This window comes from Delphinapterus leucas, chromosome 12 (genome assembly GCF_059928025.1).
Source record: "Delphinapterus leucas isolate spDelLeu-1000000601 "Yukka" chromosome 12, BTC_Dleu_Yukka2, whole genome shotgun sequence".
NCBI classification, from domain to species: domain Eukaryota; kingdom Metazoa; phylum Chordata; class Mammalia; order Artiodactyla; family Monodontidae; genus Delphinapterus; species Delphinapterus leucas.
This window is the reverse complement of record NC_143140.1, coordinates 54,802,830-54,824,265: the sequence shown is the minus strand read 5'-3', so window position 1 is coordinate 54,824,265 and position 21,436 is coordinate 54,802,830. Positions and strand designations below refer to the sequence as shown.

At 35.4% G+C, this 21,436-nt stretch overlaps 1 protein-coding gene across 3 annotated transcripts in view; it reads left to right on the top strand.

The window, feature by feature from the left end:
* The window catches only part of CEP85L (centrosomal protein 85L), a 157,355-nt gene that overhangs the window by 3,977 nt on the left and 131,942 nt on the right, over positions 1-21,436 (top strand). For 2 of the 3 annotated variants that reach the window (XM_089921965.1, XM_089921963.1), the window contains exon 2: positions 18,547-18,708. In XM_089921965.1, coding sequence (XP_089778091.1) covers positions 18,547-18,708 — 162 coding nt within the window. Of the gene's footprint in view, positions 1-18,543; positions 18,709-21,436 lie in introns of all 3 variants that reach the window. The other variant, XM_089921964.1, reaches the window with a different exon arrangement.

Sequence of the window (21,436 nt, the reverse complement as noted above, 5' to 3'; positions counted from 1 at the left end):
AGATGAAGAACTTGTGTGGTTTCTTTAGCAAATGAGCAGACGGTGAAGGTCAAGATAATGACCTCTGAATTGGTTCATGTAGGCATTTTTTCTTAGAATTTAAAGGGAATTTATATATTTGAAACACTGTCCAGTATTATCTTTTGACTACCTTGAGTGATTTTAGAGCTTTTCTGAAAGCAGAAGGAACCAGTCTTCTGATTGAATTTATCAGCAATCATTTTGGTTTTGATGGCCAGTGTGAAGACGGAGATATGTAAATTATTTCTGGTATTTAAATGAGTTTGTCTCAGTAAGTGGGTTAATTCTAGGTGTCCTAAAACTGGTTTGTTTATACAGTTATGTAACTAAAGGGAAAACCAAAGGTAATGTAGAACCAGTGTTCTAAAAAATTGGAGAAAACTTTCTTTTTAAGGTAATAGCAGCTAAAACAAGTGGGACTAATTAGCGTGGTTTGGAAAATACTGAACTTTTGACCTTTTCTTTAGGATTTAATTTTGTTTTGGCTTTACCCACAGTTTTTCAGCTTTACAGAGATAATTGTTATAAATGAAAATAAAATGAATATTTTCTTATATGTCCATACAAAGATCAAACAAAAGGCCCCCTCCCCCTCCTTTTTTTTTTCAATTGGCAAGTGTGGTTAGAAAGCTAATTTTAAATAGAACAAATGTTATGTCTTTTATGCATTTGGTTGAGTGCATTTGAGAAGATCCTGTTATTCAAAATGTATAATAGTTTCAAATTTGGATGAAAGATAGATGTATTTCCCTTAGGTTTTAAAAATCTAGTATGATATGGGGATATTTTGAGTACTTATACTTAGGTATACTGAATTTGTTCTTTTTTATAAATCATACTTTCAAAATATTAATACATTTAACCCTAAAACATTTGGAGGTAGGATATGATAGTTTTCAAGTGTGCTGAAAAGAAAATGCTATAGAAAATACTTACATGAACTGAAGAAGTGTCATTTGTTCAGTGCCTCAAGCTTTAAATCTGCCTTTTCCTAGTTGATTCCTGGCCATAAGGTGTTTAGTGATGTGATAATGATGGTGGTAGTAGCTGGTATGATTATGTCAAATACAAAGTTTTTCTGTGGTTCTGAATTAAATGGACCCAAAAGTACTCTGATAACAATGAAACATAACTCTTCTGCCTAAACTCATTTGGACGTGTTCTTTTATAATAGGCTTTGGGGGATGAGGGGTGAATCTCAACTTTAGTGATGACTTTTGTGAAATGAACCTGATTATTACTGATAGCTTCTTGGCTTGAATGAAGCTGGTAAATTAATCTGAGGCCAGACAGTAAATGGTGAGTTCAGCCTCTGTTGTGAATGTTTCTGTATGTTGAGAACAAAGTTTTTACACAGTCTTGAGTTTTTTGACTGGATGAAATGTGTATATTTGTACTCTGAGAAAAAGATGAAGAAATGAAGGCTCTCAGATTTTACTGAGTTATAGCTTAATTAGTTCCTTCAAATTGTATATTAAAAAATGAACAATGTGATCATTTAGATAACTTCTAAAGCTACAATGAAATACTAATTATTGTTACTACTTAAGGATATATATATTTTACACTGGCAAAATAATATTCTACAAAGTGGAATTTATTGTATAAGGTTATTCATTTTAAGAACGGGACTGATCAACATAAAAGAACATCAAATTGCTCTTCATACTAATATTTTACTTGCACTTTCTATTTTTCTTTAATTAAAAAAAATTCATTGTTTTTACCTAGCATAGTGCTTGGCACGTACATAAGTACTTGGTAAATATGAGTCATTCTTTCAGTAAACATTGTGTGGTAGGCATTGTACTAGGCGCTGGGGATACATCATTGAACAAGAAAGGTAGGGTCCCAGCTCTAAGGGAACTTACGTTCTAGTAGCGAGGAAACAGTCTGTAAGTAAACGAACAAGATAACTCAGCTGATGTTAAGTACTGTGAAGAAAAGGGAGCTGGTGAGATGGTGTGGGTAGAGCTGGGTAGAGAAGGCCTCCCTGAGGAGGTAGCATTGCTCTGAGACCTGAATGATGAGAAGGAGCCAGACATGAGGGCAGGAGTGTCCAGGCAGAGCGTATAGAAACAGCTCCAAGGTGGAAATGAATTTGGGGAGCTTGAGGAATATCAGAGGTCAGTGAGTCTGGAGCACAGTGAGTAGGGATATGAGGTGAGGGAGGCCTGATGTAAGGCATCGTAAGAATTAGTAAGAATTTGGGGTTCTTTTCTGTGTGAGGGGAAGGCAGCTGTGGGTGGGTAGGGGAGATGACTGTTCATTCTTTCGCTCAGCACACTGAGTGTTACTGTGAGGCAAACCTCGTTCTGTGTTCTGTGTCCTGGGGAGATGAAGTAGATATCCCTGTCCTTGGTGTTTATAGATCACTCCTGGCTGTTTTGTGGGGGAAGAAATTGTGGCGCAGTGGGGGAAAGACTGGCAGTAGGGAAGCCGGTTAATAGGTCATTGCGGTGATTGGGTGAGAGATGATGGCTTGGATCAGAGTGGTAAGATCGGATTGGAGAGAACAGAATGGGTCTGGAATATACTCGAGAAAGAAAGCTGACAGTATTTACTGATTGTTTGGGGGTGGTAAATGAAGGAAGGAGGAATCAAAGATGATGTCTTAGTTGGGGCTTCAGTAATTATAATGGATGGCGGCGCCATTTTCTGAGGTGTGGAGGAATGTGAGGAAGATAAGTGGAATTAAGGGTCCTGTTTTAGCCGTGTGGCGTTTGAGATGCATTTTAGCGGTTCAGGTGAGAAGTTGGGTATACAAGTCTGCATCTCAGTGGGGAGATGGGAAGGTGGAGGTAGGGATTTTGAGAGTTAGCTGTGTCTAAATGATGCCTAAACGTGATCACGTAGAGTATGGAGAAGGCAGCAGAGGTTACCGTCTTCTGGACAGATAGAGGAGGAGGAGCCATCCAAAGAGACTGAGAAGGAGCAGCCAGTGAAGTAGGAGTGCACCCAGCAGGGTGTGGTGTTCCAGAGGAGAGGAGACTGAGGAAGGAGTCTTCACCACCAGAGCCGCATGCTTCCAAGAGGCCATGTAAGACGAGACAGAAGAGGATGGACCAGTGCCACTGCATACTTCCAGTGAGAGACTTAAAAAGTTAAAACTAGTAGGGATTAAAGATTCTCTAATCGAGTCTGCACATTTTATTACATAGAATTGGTACATAAGTTCTCAGTGAGTGTTTGGGTTGCTTTCTTTGCCCTTACCACCTCTCAAGCTAGGGCGACCAACTATCTGGGTTTGCCTGGGACATTAAGTTTTAAAACTAGCGGTGGTGTCTCCTGGGGTGCCTTACATTGAACAGTCACTGAGTCTTGACTATAGGATTCTGCCTAGGGCATCTGAACTGGTGTAAGGTTTTAAATTACTTTAAAGAGATTTTAAATTACTTTAAAGATAGTAGATTCAAGATCAGGAACTTTGTTTACATAGTAGATGTCTTCATTGCTTACATAGTATATGTCTCTTTACATAGTAGATGTCTTCATTGCTTACATAGTATATGTCTCTTTACATAGTAGATGTCTTCATTGCTTTATTGATGCTGTCTTAACACTAAAAGTTCAGAGTTCTGAAGTGAACTCTAGTTTTTAGTTAACCTTCTGAAAGAGAATGGGATGAAAAATTTGGACGACATTTCATGTAAAGTTTAAAGTTTTCTATGAGGTGCTTTCACTGTCTTGTAGAGGCAGATATTGTGTGTTTATTGATCATAATCAATATACATTCCTTTGTCATGACATTACTGAAGCTTTTTCATTAATTCTGAGCATCCCATCTCATTTTAGGAATAATGTACTGAAAAGTTTAACTAGAAGTTAAGTTTTTAAATTAGGGGGTGTTATTTATAAATTTTCTCAAAACTTTATTTTGGAGTGTTTTAAAACTAAAGTTTTGTTTTCGTTTTGGCATTTAAATGTATTATGTAAAGCACTTAGGCTCCTAAGTATCAGAAAACAAAAGGCTAATTGAGAAATAATGAGCTTACTCTGCTTTCTTTGGAGGTCAGTGGCTATGTGAATTTTCATTAGGTCTAGCGGCATTAGGTCTTAACAACTTCATTTAGGAATGTTTATTTTTATTGGTGCTTTTATTTCTTCCTGGGCTGATGATCCTTCTTAAGTTTGGACATAATTTGCTACCATGTAGAATATTTTCTCTATTAATTGATATTGTGAAATAGTTATATTCAAAGACAAAGGTAAACCCCTCTGGAATACGACTTGTTATACTCCCTCACATTTGTAGTGGTTTTATTAAAAAAACCTCTTATTAGTTTTTATCATACCTCATTTTTTTCCAGTTTATAAACAGAAACAAAGGCTTATGAGAGACTAAATTAAATATGTGGCCCTCATTCCAAATAGCTACCAAAATACTCTTTTGAATACAGCATTTCATGTAACCAGAGTATAAGATAGGAATCTTTGGCCTCTCCACATATTGAAATCAACAGGCACATGATTCTTTTCATAGAAGGAGATGGTCTTACCTTTGTTGGTTGCTACCCTGACGCTCTTGAGTTCCTTGTTTTATATCATGAGTGAATATTACTGGTTTGAATTCATACTTTTTATGTGAAAGGTGAACCACTTATTTATCCATCTGATCATTGTTCTTAATGGAGTTAATTTTAACCTCCACGTGAACCAACCTAGTTTAAAACTCTTCCTTGTTATACTCAAATTGAAAGTAAGGACATTTAGAATCACATCTGAAGACTATAGTCTTATACCTCTTGTGGTAATATTTTTAAAAATTATTTTTATTAATTTTAGTAATAATAGTACTAATAAGTAGTTTTATAGTAATAGTTAATGAACTTCCAGATTTCTTTTTTATATTTAGAAAGCAAAGAATACTAGGTGTTGCTTACTTAAAATTCGATTTAAATCCTTAAATGCAAGAAAGCCAATTAACTTAGATTGAGGTAGATTTTTTTCCAGTTTGATTGAGGTGTAATTGATATATAACATTGTATTAGTTTAAGGTGTACAATATAATGACTTGCTGTATGTATATATTGCAAAATGATTACCATAATAAGTTTAGTTAACGTCCATCACCACACGTAGTTATGTTTTTTTTTCTTGTGATGAGAACTTTAAAGATTTACTAATTTTAGTAACTTTTAGATATACAGTATAGTATTGTTAACTATAGTCGCCATGCTGTACATTATATCCCCAAGCTTATTTATCTTATACCTGGAAGTTTGTACTTTTGGACCACCTTCACCTGTTTCAAACCCCCACCCTCCCACCACCTGCCCCTGGAAGCCACCAGTCAGTTCCCTGTCTCTATGAGTTTGTTTGTTTTTAGATTCTACATATAAATGAGATCATACAGTATTTGTCTTTCTCTGTCCGGCATATTTCGTTTATTGTAATGCCCTCAAGGTCCATTCATGTTACAACAGGATTTTCTTCTTTTTATGGCTGAATAATATTCCATTCTGTACAAATGCATTTTCTTTAGTCATCCATCTGTTGATGGACCCTTAGGTTGTTTCTGTGTTTTGGCTGTTGTAAATAGTGCAGCAGTGAACATGGGGGATGCAGGTATCCCTTTGGGATAGTGATTTCATTTCTTTTGGGTATATACCTAGAAGTGGGATTGCTGGATCATGTGATAGTTCTATTTTTAGTTTCTTGAGTAACCTCCATACTGTTTTATGGTGGCTGCACCAATTTACATGCCCACCAGTAGTGTACAAGTTTCCTCTTTTCTCCACATTCTTGCAAACACTTGTTATTTCTTGTCTTTTTAATAATAGCCATTCTAACAGGTATGAAGTGCTATCTCAGTGGTTTTGATTTGCGTTTCGCTGCTAATTAGTGATGTGGAGCACCTTTTCATGTACCTGTTGCCGTTTGTATGTCTTCTTTGGAGAAATGTTTTTTCAGTTCCTCTCCCCATTTTTTAATCAGATTGTTTTTTTTCTATTGAGTTGTATCATTTACTTCTACATTTTGGATATTAACCCCTTATAAGATAGATGACTTGCAGATATTTTCTCCTATTCAGCAGATCGCCTTTTCATTTTGTTGATGGTTTCCTTTGCTGTGCAGAAGTTTTTTAGTTTGATGTAGTATACTTTTTATTTTTACTTTTTGTTGCCTTTGCTTTTGGTGTCAAATCCAAAAAAATCATTGCCAAGACTGATGTCAAGGAGCTTACAACCCTGTGTTTTCTTCTAGGAGTTTTACGGTTTCAAGTCTTACATTTTTAACCCATTGAGTTGATTTTCATGTATGGTGTAAGATAAGGTCCAGTTTCATTCTTTTGCATGTGGTTGTCCAGTTTTCTCAATTTCATTTATTGAAGAGACTATTTCTGGGCCCTTTATTCTGTTCCATTGATCTATTGTGTCTGTATTTATGCCTGGCACTTTAAAAAATATCTTTACATATTAATTCATTTAATTATCACAACAGCCCTATAGGATAGATACTATAATTTTTTTTCTCTTCTTACATATGAAGAAACTGAGGCACAGATTGGCTAAGTGACTTACTCAAGATCTCACTGCTTATAAGAGTGGTACAGAACTTGAACCCAGGCAGTCTAGTTTCATAGTCCATATTCTTTTCCACTAAGCTATACTATTAATTCTATAATTAAAGAAAAAGTAAAACTATTGGAGTCACTTACCCTAGAGATAAACAGTACTGAAATGAAGTAGAAGAGTAGGATGAATAACATAAATATCTCTATATTATGTTTCTTTCACTTTAGCTAGGTATTTTCCAGTGTAGTACAAGATTTTCTGTTTTTGTTTTCCTGATTACTATTAATGTGAATATTTTTCTTGTGTTTTAATGTTCTGTTTAATTTTTTGGTGACTTTTTTGTGCCTTTTGACGCTATTGAAAATTGTTTTCCCACATTTATTAGGAATTTTGGCCAACAGCCTTTCAAATCACTTATTAGTGTTTTATTGTTTTGTTTGTTTGTTTTTATCTGCATTGGAAAATATTTACTGATCTTTAAATAGATACTTAAATGCAAACTGGCTCAAGGGATAGTTTAAAATCTCCTGGATTTTAAAACAAACAGGCAACAACCAAAAACAAAACGAAACAAAAAAACACCCTGTTTTAATCCTTCTAAAACAAAGACTATTTTTAAGATCTAATTATAAAGCTTCCAAAATTTTAATTTTATGCCAGGAACATTTATTGGGGACCCAGTAGTTATAATGACTACATTTATTGAGACCCTGTCTTAACTGTGCAGCTCTGTGCTAGAGACTAAAAATGTTGCCTTTTGGTGAGGAAGAAGAAAGTCATATACATATGGGTTAATATAATTTAGTAAATGCTGTTATGGTATTTTGAGTGATATATTGGGAGAGCACAAAGTAGTAGTTATTTTAATACCACCTGGAGAAATCAGAGAAAACATTTAGAGCAAGTTAATTCTGAATCAGGACTCTTAAAGAAGAGAGAGAAGAGAAATAGCTTGGAGTCAACGAAAGAACCTGATCTGTTTGGAGGCAGTGGTTAGGTATGTGCAGCTACAGAGTGTAGAGGAGCTGACGTGGGAGGGGTAGGATTGTAAAGTCTTAGAAAATGAGGTTGCCAGTTGGTGAAGAACTTTGCCAAAGTTAAGGAATTTGAGTTTTAAGCAAAAGAATGACGTAAATATATTTTCTGATAGTAGGGTAGAGGCTGGCTTGGGCAGAGTTACTCCAGCAGGACATCTGTGCAGCAGTTCAGCCAAAAGACATATGATCTGTGACAGTGGGAAGAAGAGGAGAAAACTAATTCAGTGAATACTTCTGAAATGGACTGAAGAGTTTCAGAAATGGATTAGGTGTATGAGTTAAGGAAAACAGATTTTTGTTGTTGTTGTATTCCCTGCATTTATTTCTTTTTAACTTGGTTTCTATTGATAGAATTGGGGCAGTTTGAAGGCTACTGTTCTGAACTTTGAGGAGAAGTACTTGTTAACATTTCAGAGATGTCCTTGTTAACATTTCAGAGATGTTATATTGTGAGATTTGTGTATCTTATGTCAAATAAGGGTAAATATGATTTGATATTTTCTTTTTTTTTCTGTTTTATTTTATTAAAAAAGGTTGGTCTCAGTGCACTGAATGGGTGATAACCTGCATTTTAAAAAACACCGTAATTTGTATTCATAGTTTGTATTGTATATTCAGCTTTTTATTTACAACTATAAATCTGCTTTGTCAATGGTGTTGTTTATTTTTTTGGCTTAGCATTGTCATTTTAAAAATTCAATAAGATTAGTTCTTCTAAGTGCAGTTACAATTATGTTAGCATATTGTGGACAACTTGATGTTGTATGCATTTTTGCTTCCAATTTAGAAAAAAAGCTTCAGAAATAAAATAAAATAGGTTACTTATTCATTTGATGCTAATCTTCCTGTTTTTCCAATGTGAGAAATATTAGTAATTATTAAATAAGTTATCCCTGGGCATTCAGTATTCTATTTAAAATTATTGAAACTGGTATTAAAAAATGTAACATACTGCCTTCCAAAGAGAAGTCCCAATGTATGGTGTCTTGGGAATCTTTGCTGTTCTTGCAGAAATGCATCTTTGTTCTAGAGAGAGCGGATTCTACACAGTCAGTTGCTCTGATATGATAGGATCTAGGTAATACTTTATTTCAGAGATTACTGAGCCTTAAAGTTTGTTTTTTTTTTTTACATATCTAGAAATTGAGTAATTCCCCTTTAGTAGTGTAGTCTTATAACTATTGTGTGAGAAAATTTTCCTTGTATCACCTGGTAAACATATTCGTGTCTAATTCTGACTGCTTTGTGATTCTGGATTATGTTGAATAGAGACACGCCATGTCATTCTTCTCAGATTGAATTCATTCAATCTAAATGAAAGATTAGAATGTTATTTCAATCATGACATTTTGTTAATTATCTTCAGTGTTCTAGGCACATAAAATATTGGATCTTTTTAAGAAAGTAGTAGTTATATTTAAAGGTTAAGACAAATGTGAATTCAGGCTAGAGGAGATCACCTTCTAGAGATAATTTCGTCATTTTGGGAAACCTGAATGAATTGCCTGTTCCTTTAAAAGGAAAAGTTTAGCATAAATAAGATCATTGTGATACCATCATAAGCAAATTAAAATGTCTTACTGATTTAAAAGAGTAAGATGCTGCTCTGAATAGGACATGTTTTCCCCATTGATTGATCGAATGATTTGTCTGATGTGATTGGACTTATTATATGCTTCCTTCTTCTAGAGTTCTTTTGATGAGGATACCTTCCTAGAGAAAAGGACTACACTGGTCTTTTGTCAAAGTATATGAGTTGCTGTGTTTCCCTGGTAGACTCTCCTACAGCTTTAAAAAGCTTCATAATTTTTTTCTTCTACTGGACTAAATTAATTGTGATATTGAAACAGACTTGTAGCTATCAACCAAAACAAAGAACCAGTCTGTTCTAAGTTCTTTACTTTGAAGAAATTTTTTTCCTTTTAAGTGTATAAATATAATTCGTTTTGTGAACATTAATTTGTAGTTTTGAATTTTTAAACATTTAAAAGAAGTTAAGGTAGTTTGATTTATGTGTTAGAATGTACGCATTTTGTTCCAAACTAGGCCAACTAAGTTGTATACCCATTTCCCAGAAAACGTATCTCCAAAGACTTTCATTAATAGTTACTTAGCACAGGTATAGAATAACTAAGAGGTACTTAATAAGTAAATTATTTGGTTTATTAGTGGTGGGGTTTAAGGATTAAAAAAATTAAGCTTATTTTTCTGATTATTAAAGTAATAATACAAAGCATAAAAGTCAAAGAAATTACCAGTAATCTTACCATCTAGGGAAAACCACAGGTAGTATTTTGATGTATTTCTTTCCAGTTGCTTTATGCAGTTTTTTTTTTTGTTTGAATGTTTACTATATGCTGGCTGCAGCACTGAGTAAGATCTGGAACACATGGTCCTTGCCCTCAATGACTATTACTACAGTGTAGAAGGAGGACAGATACAGGCACAGATAACTTCAGTTTGATATGGTGAGTGCTAAGCTAGAAACAGGCAAAAAAAGAGTTCAGAGAATTCCTAGACAATATGAAATCTGAGGTTATTTGTGAACTTCTGATTTATTAAATTTTATGTCTTACTTAGATTGACAATATAAACATTTTATACTTTTAGGTCTTCACTATTTTAATGGCCAAAATTGTGTTCCCTTCTCCCTTTTGGTTTATTTGTAACAGTTCCTTATTAGAAATAATGCTTAAGGAACATTCTATAGCCCCATTGTCCCAAATGTTGGATTCTTTTTTTTAAATGTAGCTTTATTGGGGTATAATTGATAAATAAAATTGTAATGTATTAAAGTGTAAATATGATGTTTTGATATATATATACATTGAGAAAGGATTCTCATTAGAGTTGATTAACACATCCATCACCTCACATAATTCCTTTTTTTTTAAGTTGAGAACACTTTAAGTTTTATTCTCTTAGCAAATTTCAAGTATACAAAACTGTTGTTAACTATAGTCATCATATTCTACATTAGATGCTAAGACTTAGCATAATATTCTATTGTGTGTGTGTGTGTGTGTCTTTGGAAAAATATCTATTCAGGCCCTTTGGCCATAGTTTATTTGGGTGTTTTTTTGCTGTTGAGTTGTTCTTTATATATTTTGTATATTAATCCCTTATTGGATATATGGTTTGCAGATACTTTCTCCCCTTCTTTTCTTTTTTCTTTTATTTCTTTCTTTCCTTTCTTTCTTCCTTTGTTCGTTCGTTCGTTCCTTTCTTTCTTTTTCTTTTTATGATGATTTTCCTTGCTATTCAAAAGCTTTTTAGTTTGATATAGTACCATTTGTTTATTTTTGCTGTTGGTGTCAAAATCCAAAAAAATCATTGCAAGATCAATGTTAAGGAGCATACCTGTATGTTTTCTTCTAGGAGTTTTATGGTTTCAGGTCTTATGTTCAAATCTTTAATCCATTTTGAGTTCATTTTTGTGTATCGTGTAAGATAGGGGAACAGTTTCATTCTTTTGCCTTTGGCTGTTCCGTTTTCCTAACACCATTTATCCTTTCCCCTTTGTATATTCTTGGATCCCTGATAGTAAATTAACTCACTGTGTATGCATGGGTTTATTTCTGTGCTCTCTGTTCCATTCCAGTGATCTGTGAGTCTTTATTTAGTGACAATACTGTTTTAATCACTATAGCTTTATAGTGTAGTTTGAAATCAGGATGTTTGATGCTTCCAGCTTTGTTCTTTTTCAGAATTGATTTGGCCATTCAAGGTCTTTGTGGTTCTATACAAATTTTAGCATTGTTTTTTCTATTTCTGTGAAAAATACCATTGAAATTTTTATAGGGATTGCATTGAATCTGTGGCTTACTTTGGGTAGTATGGACATTTTAACAATATTCTTCCAATTTGTGAGCATGAAATATCTTTGCATTTATTTGTGTCTTCTTCAGTTTCTTTCATCTCAAGGTATTATAGTTTTTGATGTGTGGATATTTTACTTCCTTGGTTTAATTTACTTCTTAGTGTTCTTTTCAATGCAATTGTAAATGGATTGTTTTCTTAATCTGTCTTTTCAATAATTTGTTGTTAGTATATAGAAACATAACTGATTTTTATGTATTGATTTTTGTATTCTGTAACTTTACTGAATTTGCTGATTAGTTCTAACAGTTTTTTGGTGGTTTTCCATATATAGTATGTCATATGCAAATAGAGACAGTTTTACTGCTTCCTTTCCGATTTGGATACCTTTTATTTCTTTTTCTTATCTAATTGCTCTGGCTAGGACTTCCAGTACTTCATTAAGTAAAAGTGGTGAGAGTAGGTATCCTTGTCTTGTTCCTGATCTTGTTCCTCAGCTTTTTCACTGTTGAGTATGATGTTAACTGTGGGCTAGTCATATATGGCCTTTATTGTGTTGAGTTATGTTCCCTCTGTACCCAGTTTGTTGAGAGTTTTATCTTGAAAGGATGTTGACTTTTGTCAGATACTTTTCCTACATCTTTTGAGTTTATATGATGTCTATGCTTTATGTTGTTGATGTGGTATATCACATTTATTGATTTGCATATGTTGAACCATTCTTGCATCCCTGGAATAAATCCCATTTGATTATGGTGTATGGTCCTTTTGATGTGCTGTTGAATTAGGTTTGCTAATATTTTGTTGAGGATTTTTGTATCTATGTTATTAGGGATATTAGCCTGTGATTTTCTTGTGGTGTCCTTGTCTGGGTAATGTAGTGTCCAGTGTAGGGTAATGATGGCTTCTTAAAAAGAGTTTGGAATTATTCTCTCCCTTTCCATTTTTTGGAAGAGTTTGAGAAGGATTGGTATTAATTCTTCAAATGTTTGGTAGGATTGATTCCCTAGTGAAACCATTTGGTCCTGGACATATCTTTGTTGAAAGGTTTTTGATTATTGATTCAATATCTGTACTAGTAATTGATCTGTTCAGACTTTCTTTGTCTTCACGATTTAGTCTTGGTAGGTTGTATGTTTCTAGGAATTTATTCATTTCTTCTAGGTTGGCCAATTTGTTGGCTTATGATTGTTCATAGCAGTTTCTTATGATCCTTTGTATTTCTGTGTGAGCAGTTGTAATGTCACCTTTTTTATTTTATTTGAGACTTTTTTTTCCCGTAGTCATTCAGGCTTGTCAGTTTTGTTTATCTTTTCAAAATAGCTTTAGTTTCATTGATCTTTTCAGTTGTCTTTTTAGTCTATATTTCATTTATTTCCACTCTGATTCTTCTTATTTCCTTCCTTCTTTAAACTTTTTTTTTTTTCTAGCGTCACCACGCAGCTTGCAGAATCTCAATTCCCTGACCAGAGACTGAACCCGGGCCACGGCAGTGAAAGCCCGGAATCCTAAATTAGTTCCTTCCTTCTACTAACTTTGGGGTTAGTTTGTTCTTTTTCTAGTTCCTTAAGGTGTAAAGTTAGATTGTTCATTTGAGCTTTCTTAATGTTGGCATTTATCACTACAAACTTCCCTCTTAGAACTGCTTTTGCATTCCATAAGTTTTGTTATGTTGTGTTTCCATCATTTGTCTCAAGATATTTTTTGATTTCCCTTTTGATTTCTTTTTTGACCCATTGGTGGTTTAGGAGCATGTTGTTTAAGCACCACATATTTGAGAATTTTCTGTTTTCTTCTTTTAATTGATTTATTTCATACCATTGTCATTGGAAAAGATGGCTGGATATGGTGTAAATCTTCTTAAATGTAGTAAGACTTATTTTGTGTCATAAGACATGATCTGTCTTGGAGAATGTTTCATGTGCACTTGAGAAAAAAAATGTGTATTTATATTCTTTTTCTATCTCTATATATCTGTAGGAAGAGATTTATTGTAAAGAATTTGTTCATGTGATTATGGAGGCTGGTAAGACCCAAGATCTGCTGTGTGAGTCAGCAAGCTGGAGACCCAGGGGAGTCAATGGTTTAGTCTAAAATTGAATTTGAAGGCCTGAGAACCAGGAGAACTGATGTTGGAGTTTTATTCTGAAGGCTGACGGGCCTGAGACCCAGGAAGAGCTGATGTTTCACTTCCAGTCCAAAGACAGGGAAAAGCCAATGTTCTATTTTGAAGGCCTTTAGGCAGGAAAAATTCTCTTTTTATTGGGGGTGGGTCAACCTTTTGTTCCATTCAGACCTTCAGCTGGTTTGATGAGGCCCATCCACATATGGAGGGCAATCAGCTTTACTCAGTCTACCAACTTAAATATTAATCTCACCTAAAAATAGCCTCACAGAAACATGCAGAATAATGTTTGACCCAGTATCTGGCCACCCCATGGTCCAGTTATGTTGACACATAAAATTAATCATCATACTATGTTTGATGTTGTCTAAGAGTTTTGAACCATACAGGGGAATTCCCTGGCAATCCAGTGGTTAGGACTCTGTGCTCTCACTGCCAAGGGCCTGGGTTCAATCCCTGGTTGGGGAACTAAGATCTCACAAGCCACATGGCGTGGCCCAAAAAATAAATAAATAAACCATACAGGTCAACTTGTTATCGAGTTCAAGCTCGTACTGCTCACTGCACAACAGGCTGTTAAATCGAGAGATGAGTTGTCGGGGCAAGGAATAGTGACTTTATTTGGAAAGCCAGCAAACTGAGAAGATGGTGGGCTCATGCATCAAAGAACCATCTTGCCTGAGTTAGAATTCAGGCTTCTTTTATACTAAAAGGGGAGGGAGTAAAGTCAAACATTTCCTGGTTCCGGTCAGCCTCCGGAGGGGATGTGTTAATTTCTTCCTCCCTGTAGTCATTCACAGGTGGGCCTGGTCAGGAAGTTTCTCGCGGAGCTAAACAGAGGTATTTCACCTTAATGCTCACTACCTGGGAGGCAGGTTTCCCAGAGATGGGCCATTATGTATAATTTAAGCTTATAGGAAACATCCCTTTAGTGATTAACTTGTAATAGAATGCAAAAGTTTCTTCCTTATTACAAACTGAGACTGTTTATTCTGGAAAAAGAAATCCAAAAAAGTTGTTGGTGTTGGTAGTCCTCAGATAACTTCAGTAATGCTCCGATGAATTTTCAGATTTAGAGCAGCAGGACTTGCTGGTATGTGCTCTAGGATGAACTAGAATTTCTTCTGAATAAAGGAATGAATTAACATGCTGGCTGAAGTTACTCATTTTGAGTCAGATGGATTTTAGAGAATATTTATCTATTAGAATAAGTTTTTACTCTTGATCAGGGGTCTGCAAACTAGGGCCCATGGATCAAATCTAGCTTGTCATCTGTTTTTATTTAAATAAAGTTTTATTGCAACACAGTCATACCCATTCTGTTGTCTACTGCTGCCTTTACCACAATGGTGACAGAGTTGGATAGTTTTGATAGAAATCAAATGGGTAGCAAAGGTGAAAATACTTACTGTCTGACCTTCAGAAAACTTCAGAAAAAGTTTTGTTGAGCCATTCTTGGTAATAGTTAATGATTTAAGACTAATTATTGAAAATCTTCCCAGCTTCTGGTAATAACACCATATCATTATCAGTGTTTTTTTTCTTTCTTTCTTCTTTTACCCCCTGTTACTGGTGTGTATGTGTGTGCGGGGGTGGGGGGGCTGGGGGGTGGGGGGATTATATCTTTTTATCTACAAATGGTTTCCTTGGGCCAAGATTTGTTAACAATAAATGGGGTGGAGGTGGTGTGGCCTAAACATGTAATACTACTTTATACTGCTCAAGATGGTTATATTGTCTAAAAGCAAGAGTTTTTGCTTTATTTCAGTGGTTTTATGCAGCTTTTGTAAAATTGTTAACCAGGAATCTGTTGAATTTACATACCTTGCTCTATAGCTGGTTCCTTTCAGAATCAAATGTTGATGTAATCTGCAAATCAATATAAGTAATTTTCAGCACTTTTCCCCAGATGATAGTGTATAATCATCATCGTCGTCGTCATCATCCCTAGTGATAGAGTAAATGTTCTGTAATGTATTTGTTCCTTTAGTAAAACATTGTAGTCAATGTTGACATTTAGACGTAGAGCTCCCTGAAAGCTCCTTTTTCCATATATGTAAATGTACAATCTCTTCCCTAACCATGGAATCATACTATATATGTAGTGATACAAATGCTTTGCTCCCACACATACTTAATATTTTGGATGTCACTACATGTTAAAAAAAAAAGTCAGTAAAATTATTTTTAGCACTTGAAGATTATCAACTAACTTACATATTTTGTTTCTAGGCATTTATTTTTATTATTAAAGTACTGTCCTTGTGCTTATATATTTTTATACTTCTCTATTACTTCTTTATAAAAATTCCTAGTAGGAGGTCTTATGTTGAAATTTAGGTACATGTTGAAATTTAGATACCTGTTTCCAGATGCCCTAATTTAGAAAGGTTCTGTCAGTTTATATACCTACAAAAGTGTGTGAACTTTCCCTGCACTTTGTTTGACATTGGTATTTCAAATATTTGCCAGTGGTGTTTAATGTTATAGATAATTTAAAAATCTAAAAATAAAAACATTGTTGTCTTTTTCATTTCTCTCATTATTAGTAAGGTCGGACATCTTTTCATATCTTTATTTGCCATTTCCATGTACTACCAGCCTATTTATGTTGTTTTATGAGTATTCCTAAAAAAATTTCTCCAATTAATAGGTTTGCACTTGGGAGAGAAAGTAGTGGGCTGGTTGCCCTTTTTGATAATGGTTTAGATAGGACTTTGAGTTCATTTAAAGGAATATTACCTGAGGAGCTGTTTAAAGAAAATATCTTTGGTGCAGATTATAGACAAATCAGAGTTAGAGCAGATCTGGTGACAGAATGCCTTCACCTGGTGCTTTAATGTGTGAGTGCTTAGTCAGATGAATTAAGATAAGTCCCATTCTGAGATAGGTCTAGAATCTACAAAGTTTTAAGTGGTTGTTCTAGACCTCAAAGCTGGTAGAAGTGTTTCTTTGGCCACTATTTTTTAAGCTTGAGTTAATTTAAATGTATATGACTTTTAAGGCTGCTTGTATACTTCATAGATAGATCTATAAAACTCAAACTTAATTTATAAATTATATTATAAATAGAAATGAAAGATAATAATTTGGCATAATGTTTTATTAGAACTAGAACTTTAATGTTGGGGTTCATATGGTAGAAAATAGCTTCAGGTCTGGTTTTATTATTTTTTTAAAACAATTTAATATTTATTTATTTGGTTGCACTGGGTCTTAGTTGTGGCAGGCGGGCTCCTTAGTTGTGGCATGCTAATAACTCTTAGTTGAAGCATGCATGTGGCATCTCGTTCCCTGACCAGGGATCAAACCCCGGCCCCCAGCATTGGGAGCGTGGAATCTTAACCACTGCACCACCAGGGAAGTCCCTGGTTTTATTATTAATCTCTTTATATATTTTGATATTAATAAAGAGAATGACTGTTCCTAAGTGTGGTAAAAATGATGTAATTAATTTTGTGGATGTGTTTGTCATTTTGTGATTCTTATGTTTATTAAACTGCTAGAAAGCTCTCCTTGCATGCCAATTTCAGTAGCGTGTAACATGATAATTCTGTAATGATGTTTTGTTTCACATCATGGTAAGTGCCCAGTCATTTCTGCTTTACTTAGAAGCAACTGCAATTGCAAACATAAAACCCAAATGGGAGTATTATAATTATGTGATAATGTCTGCTTTAAGGTAGCTATTCACGTCATCTATAATATGCTTATTAATTTTCAAGGGTATAATTGAATTGAAGGCTCAAAATTCTTGTACAGAGTTTGTTAACTCCCACAAATAAGTCTACAGGCTTCAATTTTAGAGCCACTGTGTTAACCGTTGATAAAGACATGTGCTACTATAGCTTTGTATAAAATTCAAGATTTAAAATTGCTCGTTCAAATTACTATAAACATTCTTCAGTGCTTGTCCTTTATTTCTGCACCTAATTTTTATGAACTTGTAATTAATAGTTCACAGAGTGGCATTGGTCCCTGGGTATGTGTGTGTGTGTGTGTGTGTGTGTGTGTATATATATATATATATATATATTTTTTTTTTTTTTTTGCGGTACGTGGGCTTCTCACTGTTGTGGCCTCTCCCGTTGCGGAGCACAGGCTCCGGACGCGCAGGCTCAGCGGCCATGGCTCACAGGCCTAGCCGCTCCATGGCATGTAGGATCTTCCTGGACTGGGGCACGAACCCGTGTCCCCTGCATCAGCAGGTGGACTCTCAACCACTGCACCACCAGGGAAGCCCCATGGGTATATTTCGAGTGGCATTGTAGACAGTAAAAGAATGAAGTGAGCAAAAACGTAAAATGATGGATAAATCAGAAAAAGACAAATGGAAGTTAAGTAAAAATGGACAACGTAAGTGAAAATAAAGATTATAAGAGAACACTGAAAAGTGATAACATTAGCTAAACAATGAAGATTTAACGTAACTCAAAAGGGAAAATTAAACAAAGAGCCAGGAAGATGCTCTGGTGTTAAACTTTTATCAAAAGATAACTAAAATCAATTAAAATAATGCAAAAGAATTTAAAATTTTAAGTGGTTAGGTTATAGTGGAAAAAAATAGATTTTTTTGACCTTCCATGAGCACATTCTACTTACATTGTCATGCAATATGATTTGATTAGATTTTCCCTGAGTCCCAATTCTCAGCTAATGCCTGTGTCTGGGATCACAGATGCCTACCTATCAAATATTACAAAGCAGAGTGCTGACATTTCCAGATGGATTGATGATAGAGTTCATATTTTAAATCAGACAGTAGTTCCATGTATAAAAGTTCAATGTCTATGAGCAGAAATCGGAGCTCTTCAGCCAGAGGAAGCTGCTAAATCAGCATTGAATTTGTGTATGTGTGATAAGTAAGTTTATTTGGTGAATCTTAGATATCACCGATCTATTTAAATTAATTTCGGCAGAAAATAAGCTTATTTTACCTTACTTGCATTTTTTACAAGGTCAAAAGATGTCTTCTGTCTACTCACAGACATTATAAATGTTAACTTCTGCGTATTTTCTTTTGTAGGCCCAGATTATTCTTCATCAGCATGGTTACCTGGTAATGAATCATTGTGGCAGGCCACAACTGTTCCATCTAACCAGCGAAATAACCATATCAGGAGACATAGTATAGCTTCTGACAGTGGTGACACTGGCATTGGAACTTCCTGTTCTGACAGTGTGGAAGGTGAGCTGAATTCTTACTGGTTAGACGTGAATCTTTGTAGAATGGCTGTGATTGAGAAAATTCAAGGGATGTGTTTTATTGTTCGAAACTAAGAAATTATAAAGTAGTGTTTGAATATTTAATAATGTTCAGTGTTGTTATATATCAAATGAAATTGTTCTTCTGATCGTATTTTTCCTTCATTCATTTTTTTGTTTTTTTTTTGTTTTTTTACATCTTTATTGGAGTATAATTGCTTTACAATGGTATGTTAGTTTCTGCTTTACAACAAAGTGAATCAGTTATACATATACATATGTTCCCATATCTCTTCCCTCTTGTGTCTCCCTCCCTCCCACCCTCCCTATCCCACCCCTCCAGGCGGTCACAAAGCACCGAGCTGATCTCCCTGGGCTATGCAGCTGCTTCCCGCTAGCTATCTATCTTACGTTTGGTAGTGTATATATATCCATACCTCTCTGTCGCTTTGTCACAGCTTACCCTTCCCGCTCCCCATATCCTCAAGTCCATTCTCTAGTAGGTCTGTGTCTTTATTCCTGTCTTACCCTTACGTTCTTCATGACGTTTTTTTTTCCTTAAATTCCATATATATGTGTTAGCATACGGTATTTGTCTTTCTCTTTCTGACTTACTTCACTCTGTATGACAGACTCTAGGTCTATCCACCTCATTACAAATAGCTCAGTTTCGTTTCTTTTTATGGCTGAGTAATATTCCATTGTATATATGTGCCACATCTTCTCTATCCATTCATCCGATGATGGACACTTAGGTTGTTTCCATCTCCGGGCTATTGTAAATAGAGCTGCAATGAACATTTTGGTACATGACTCTTTTTGAATTATGGTTTTCTCAGGGTATATGCCCAGTAGTGGGATTGCTGGGTCATATGGTAGTTGTATTTGTAGTTTTTTAAGGAACCTCCATACTGTTCTCCATAGTGGCTGTACCAATTCACATTCCCACCAGCAGTGCAAGAGTGTTCCCTTTTCTCCACACCCTCTCCAGCATTTATTGTTTCTAGATTTTTTGATGATGGCCATTCTGACTGGTGTGAAATGATATCTCATTGTAGTTTTGATTTGCATTTCTCTAAAACTACAATGAGATATCATCTCACACCAGTCAGAATGGCCATCATCAAAATTTTTTTTTTTTTTTTTTTTTGCTGTACGCAGGCCTCTCACTGCTGTGGCCTCTCCCATTGTGGAGCACAGGCTCCGGATGCGCAGGCTCAGCGGCCATGGCTCATGGGCCTAGCCGCTCCGCGGCATGTGGGATCTTCCCAGACCAGGGCACGAACCCGTGTCCCCTGCATCAGCAGGCGGACTCTCAACCACTGCACCACCAGGGAAGCCCCCTTCATTCATTTTTTAACTAAAGTTTTTATTTTGAAATAATTGTAGATTCACATGTGATTTAAAGAAATAGCACAGAGATTCTATATACCCTTTATCTCACCCCCCATTTAGTATCTTGCAAAACTTTACTTCAGTATCACAACCAGGATATTGACATTGATATAGTCAAAATACAGAACATTCCTATCACCAGAGTATACCTTATTCTGCTCACACCCACTTCCCCTCCCCCTCTTCTTTTTTTAAATTAATTAATTTCTTTTTAATTAATTAATTTTTTTGGCTGTGTTGGGTCTTCGTTTCTGTGCGAGGGCTTTCTCCAGTTGCAGCGAGCGGGTGCCACTCCTCATAGCGCGGCATGGGCCTCTCACTGTTGCGGCCTCTCCCACTGCGGAGCACAGGCTCCAGATGGGCAGGCTCAGTAGTTGTGGCTCATGGCCTTAGTTGCTCCATGGCATATGGGATCTTCCCAGACCAGGGCTCGAACGCATGTCCCCTGCATTGGCAGGCAGATTCTTAACCACTGAGCCACCAGGGAAGTCCCCCACCCCTTCTTAACTCTTGGAAACCACTAATCTATTCTCCATTTCTATAATTTTGTCATTTCAGACGTGCCCTATAAATGGAATCATACAGTATGTAACCCTTTGGAATTGGCCTTTTTCTCTGGAGATTGATCCAGGTTGTTGTGTGTATCAATAGTTCATTTCTTTTTATTGCTGAGTAGTAGTTAGCACTGGTGGTATTGGATAGACCACATTTTGCGTAACCATTAACCCACTGAAAGACACTTGAGTTGTTTCCAGTTTTTGGCTATTAGAAATAAAGCTGCTATAAATATAAACATTCACGTACAGGTTTTGGTGTGAACACATGTCTTCATTTCTCTATGGTGAATGTCCAGGAGCACAGTAGCTGGTTGTATGGCAGTTGCATCTTTAGTTTTTAAAGAAACAAACAGTCATGCTGTTTTCCAAAGTGACTATTCCATTTCCTTCAGCGGTGGAAGTGGTTCTGTATGGGTGATCTAACTTTCTCTTCATCCTTGCTAGCCCTTAGTGGGTTTTAGTTTAATTAATTAATTAATTTTTTCTTTGGTGGTTTTTAAATTTTAGCCTTTCTGATAGGAATGTAGTGATATCTCATTGTGGTTTTAATTCTCATTTTCTTAAAGATTAATAATGTTGAACATTTTTTCACATGCTTATTTGCCGTCTGTATGTTCTCTTTGTTGAAATGTTCTTCATGTCTTTTGCCCATGTTCTAGTTGGATTTTTTTTCTTTTTTTCTGTTGAGTTTTAAGAGTTCTTTATATATTTCAGATACTAATCCTTTGTTGGCTCTTCTGTTTGCAAACATTTTCTTCC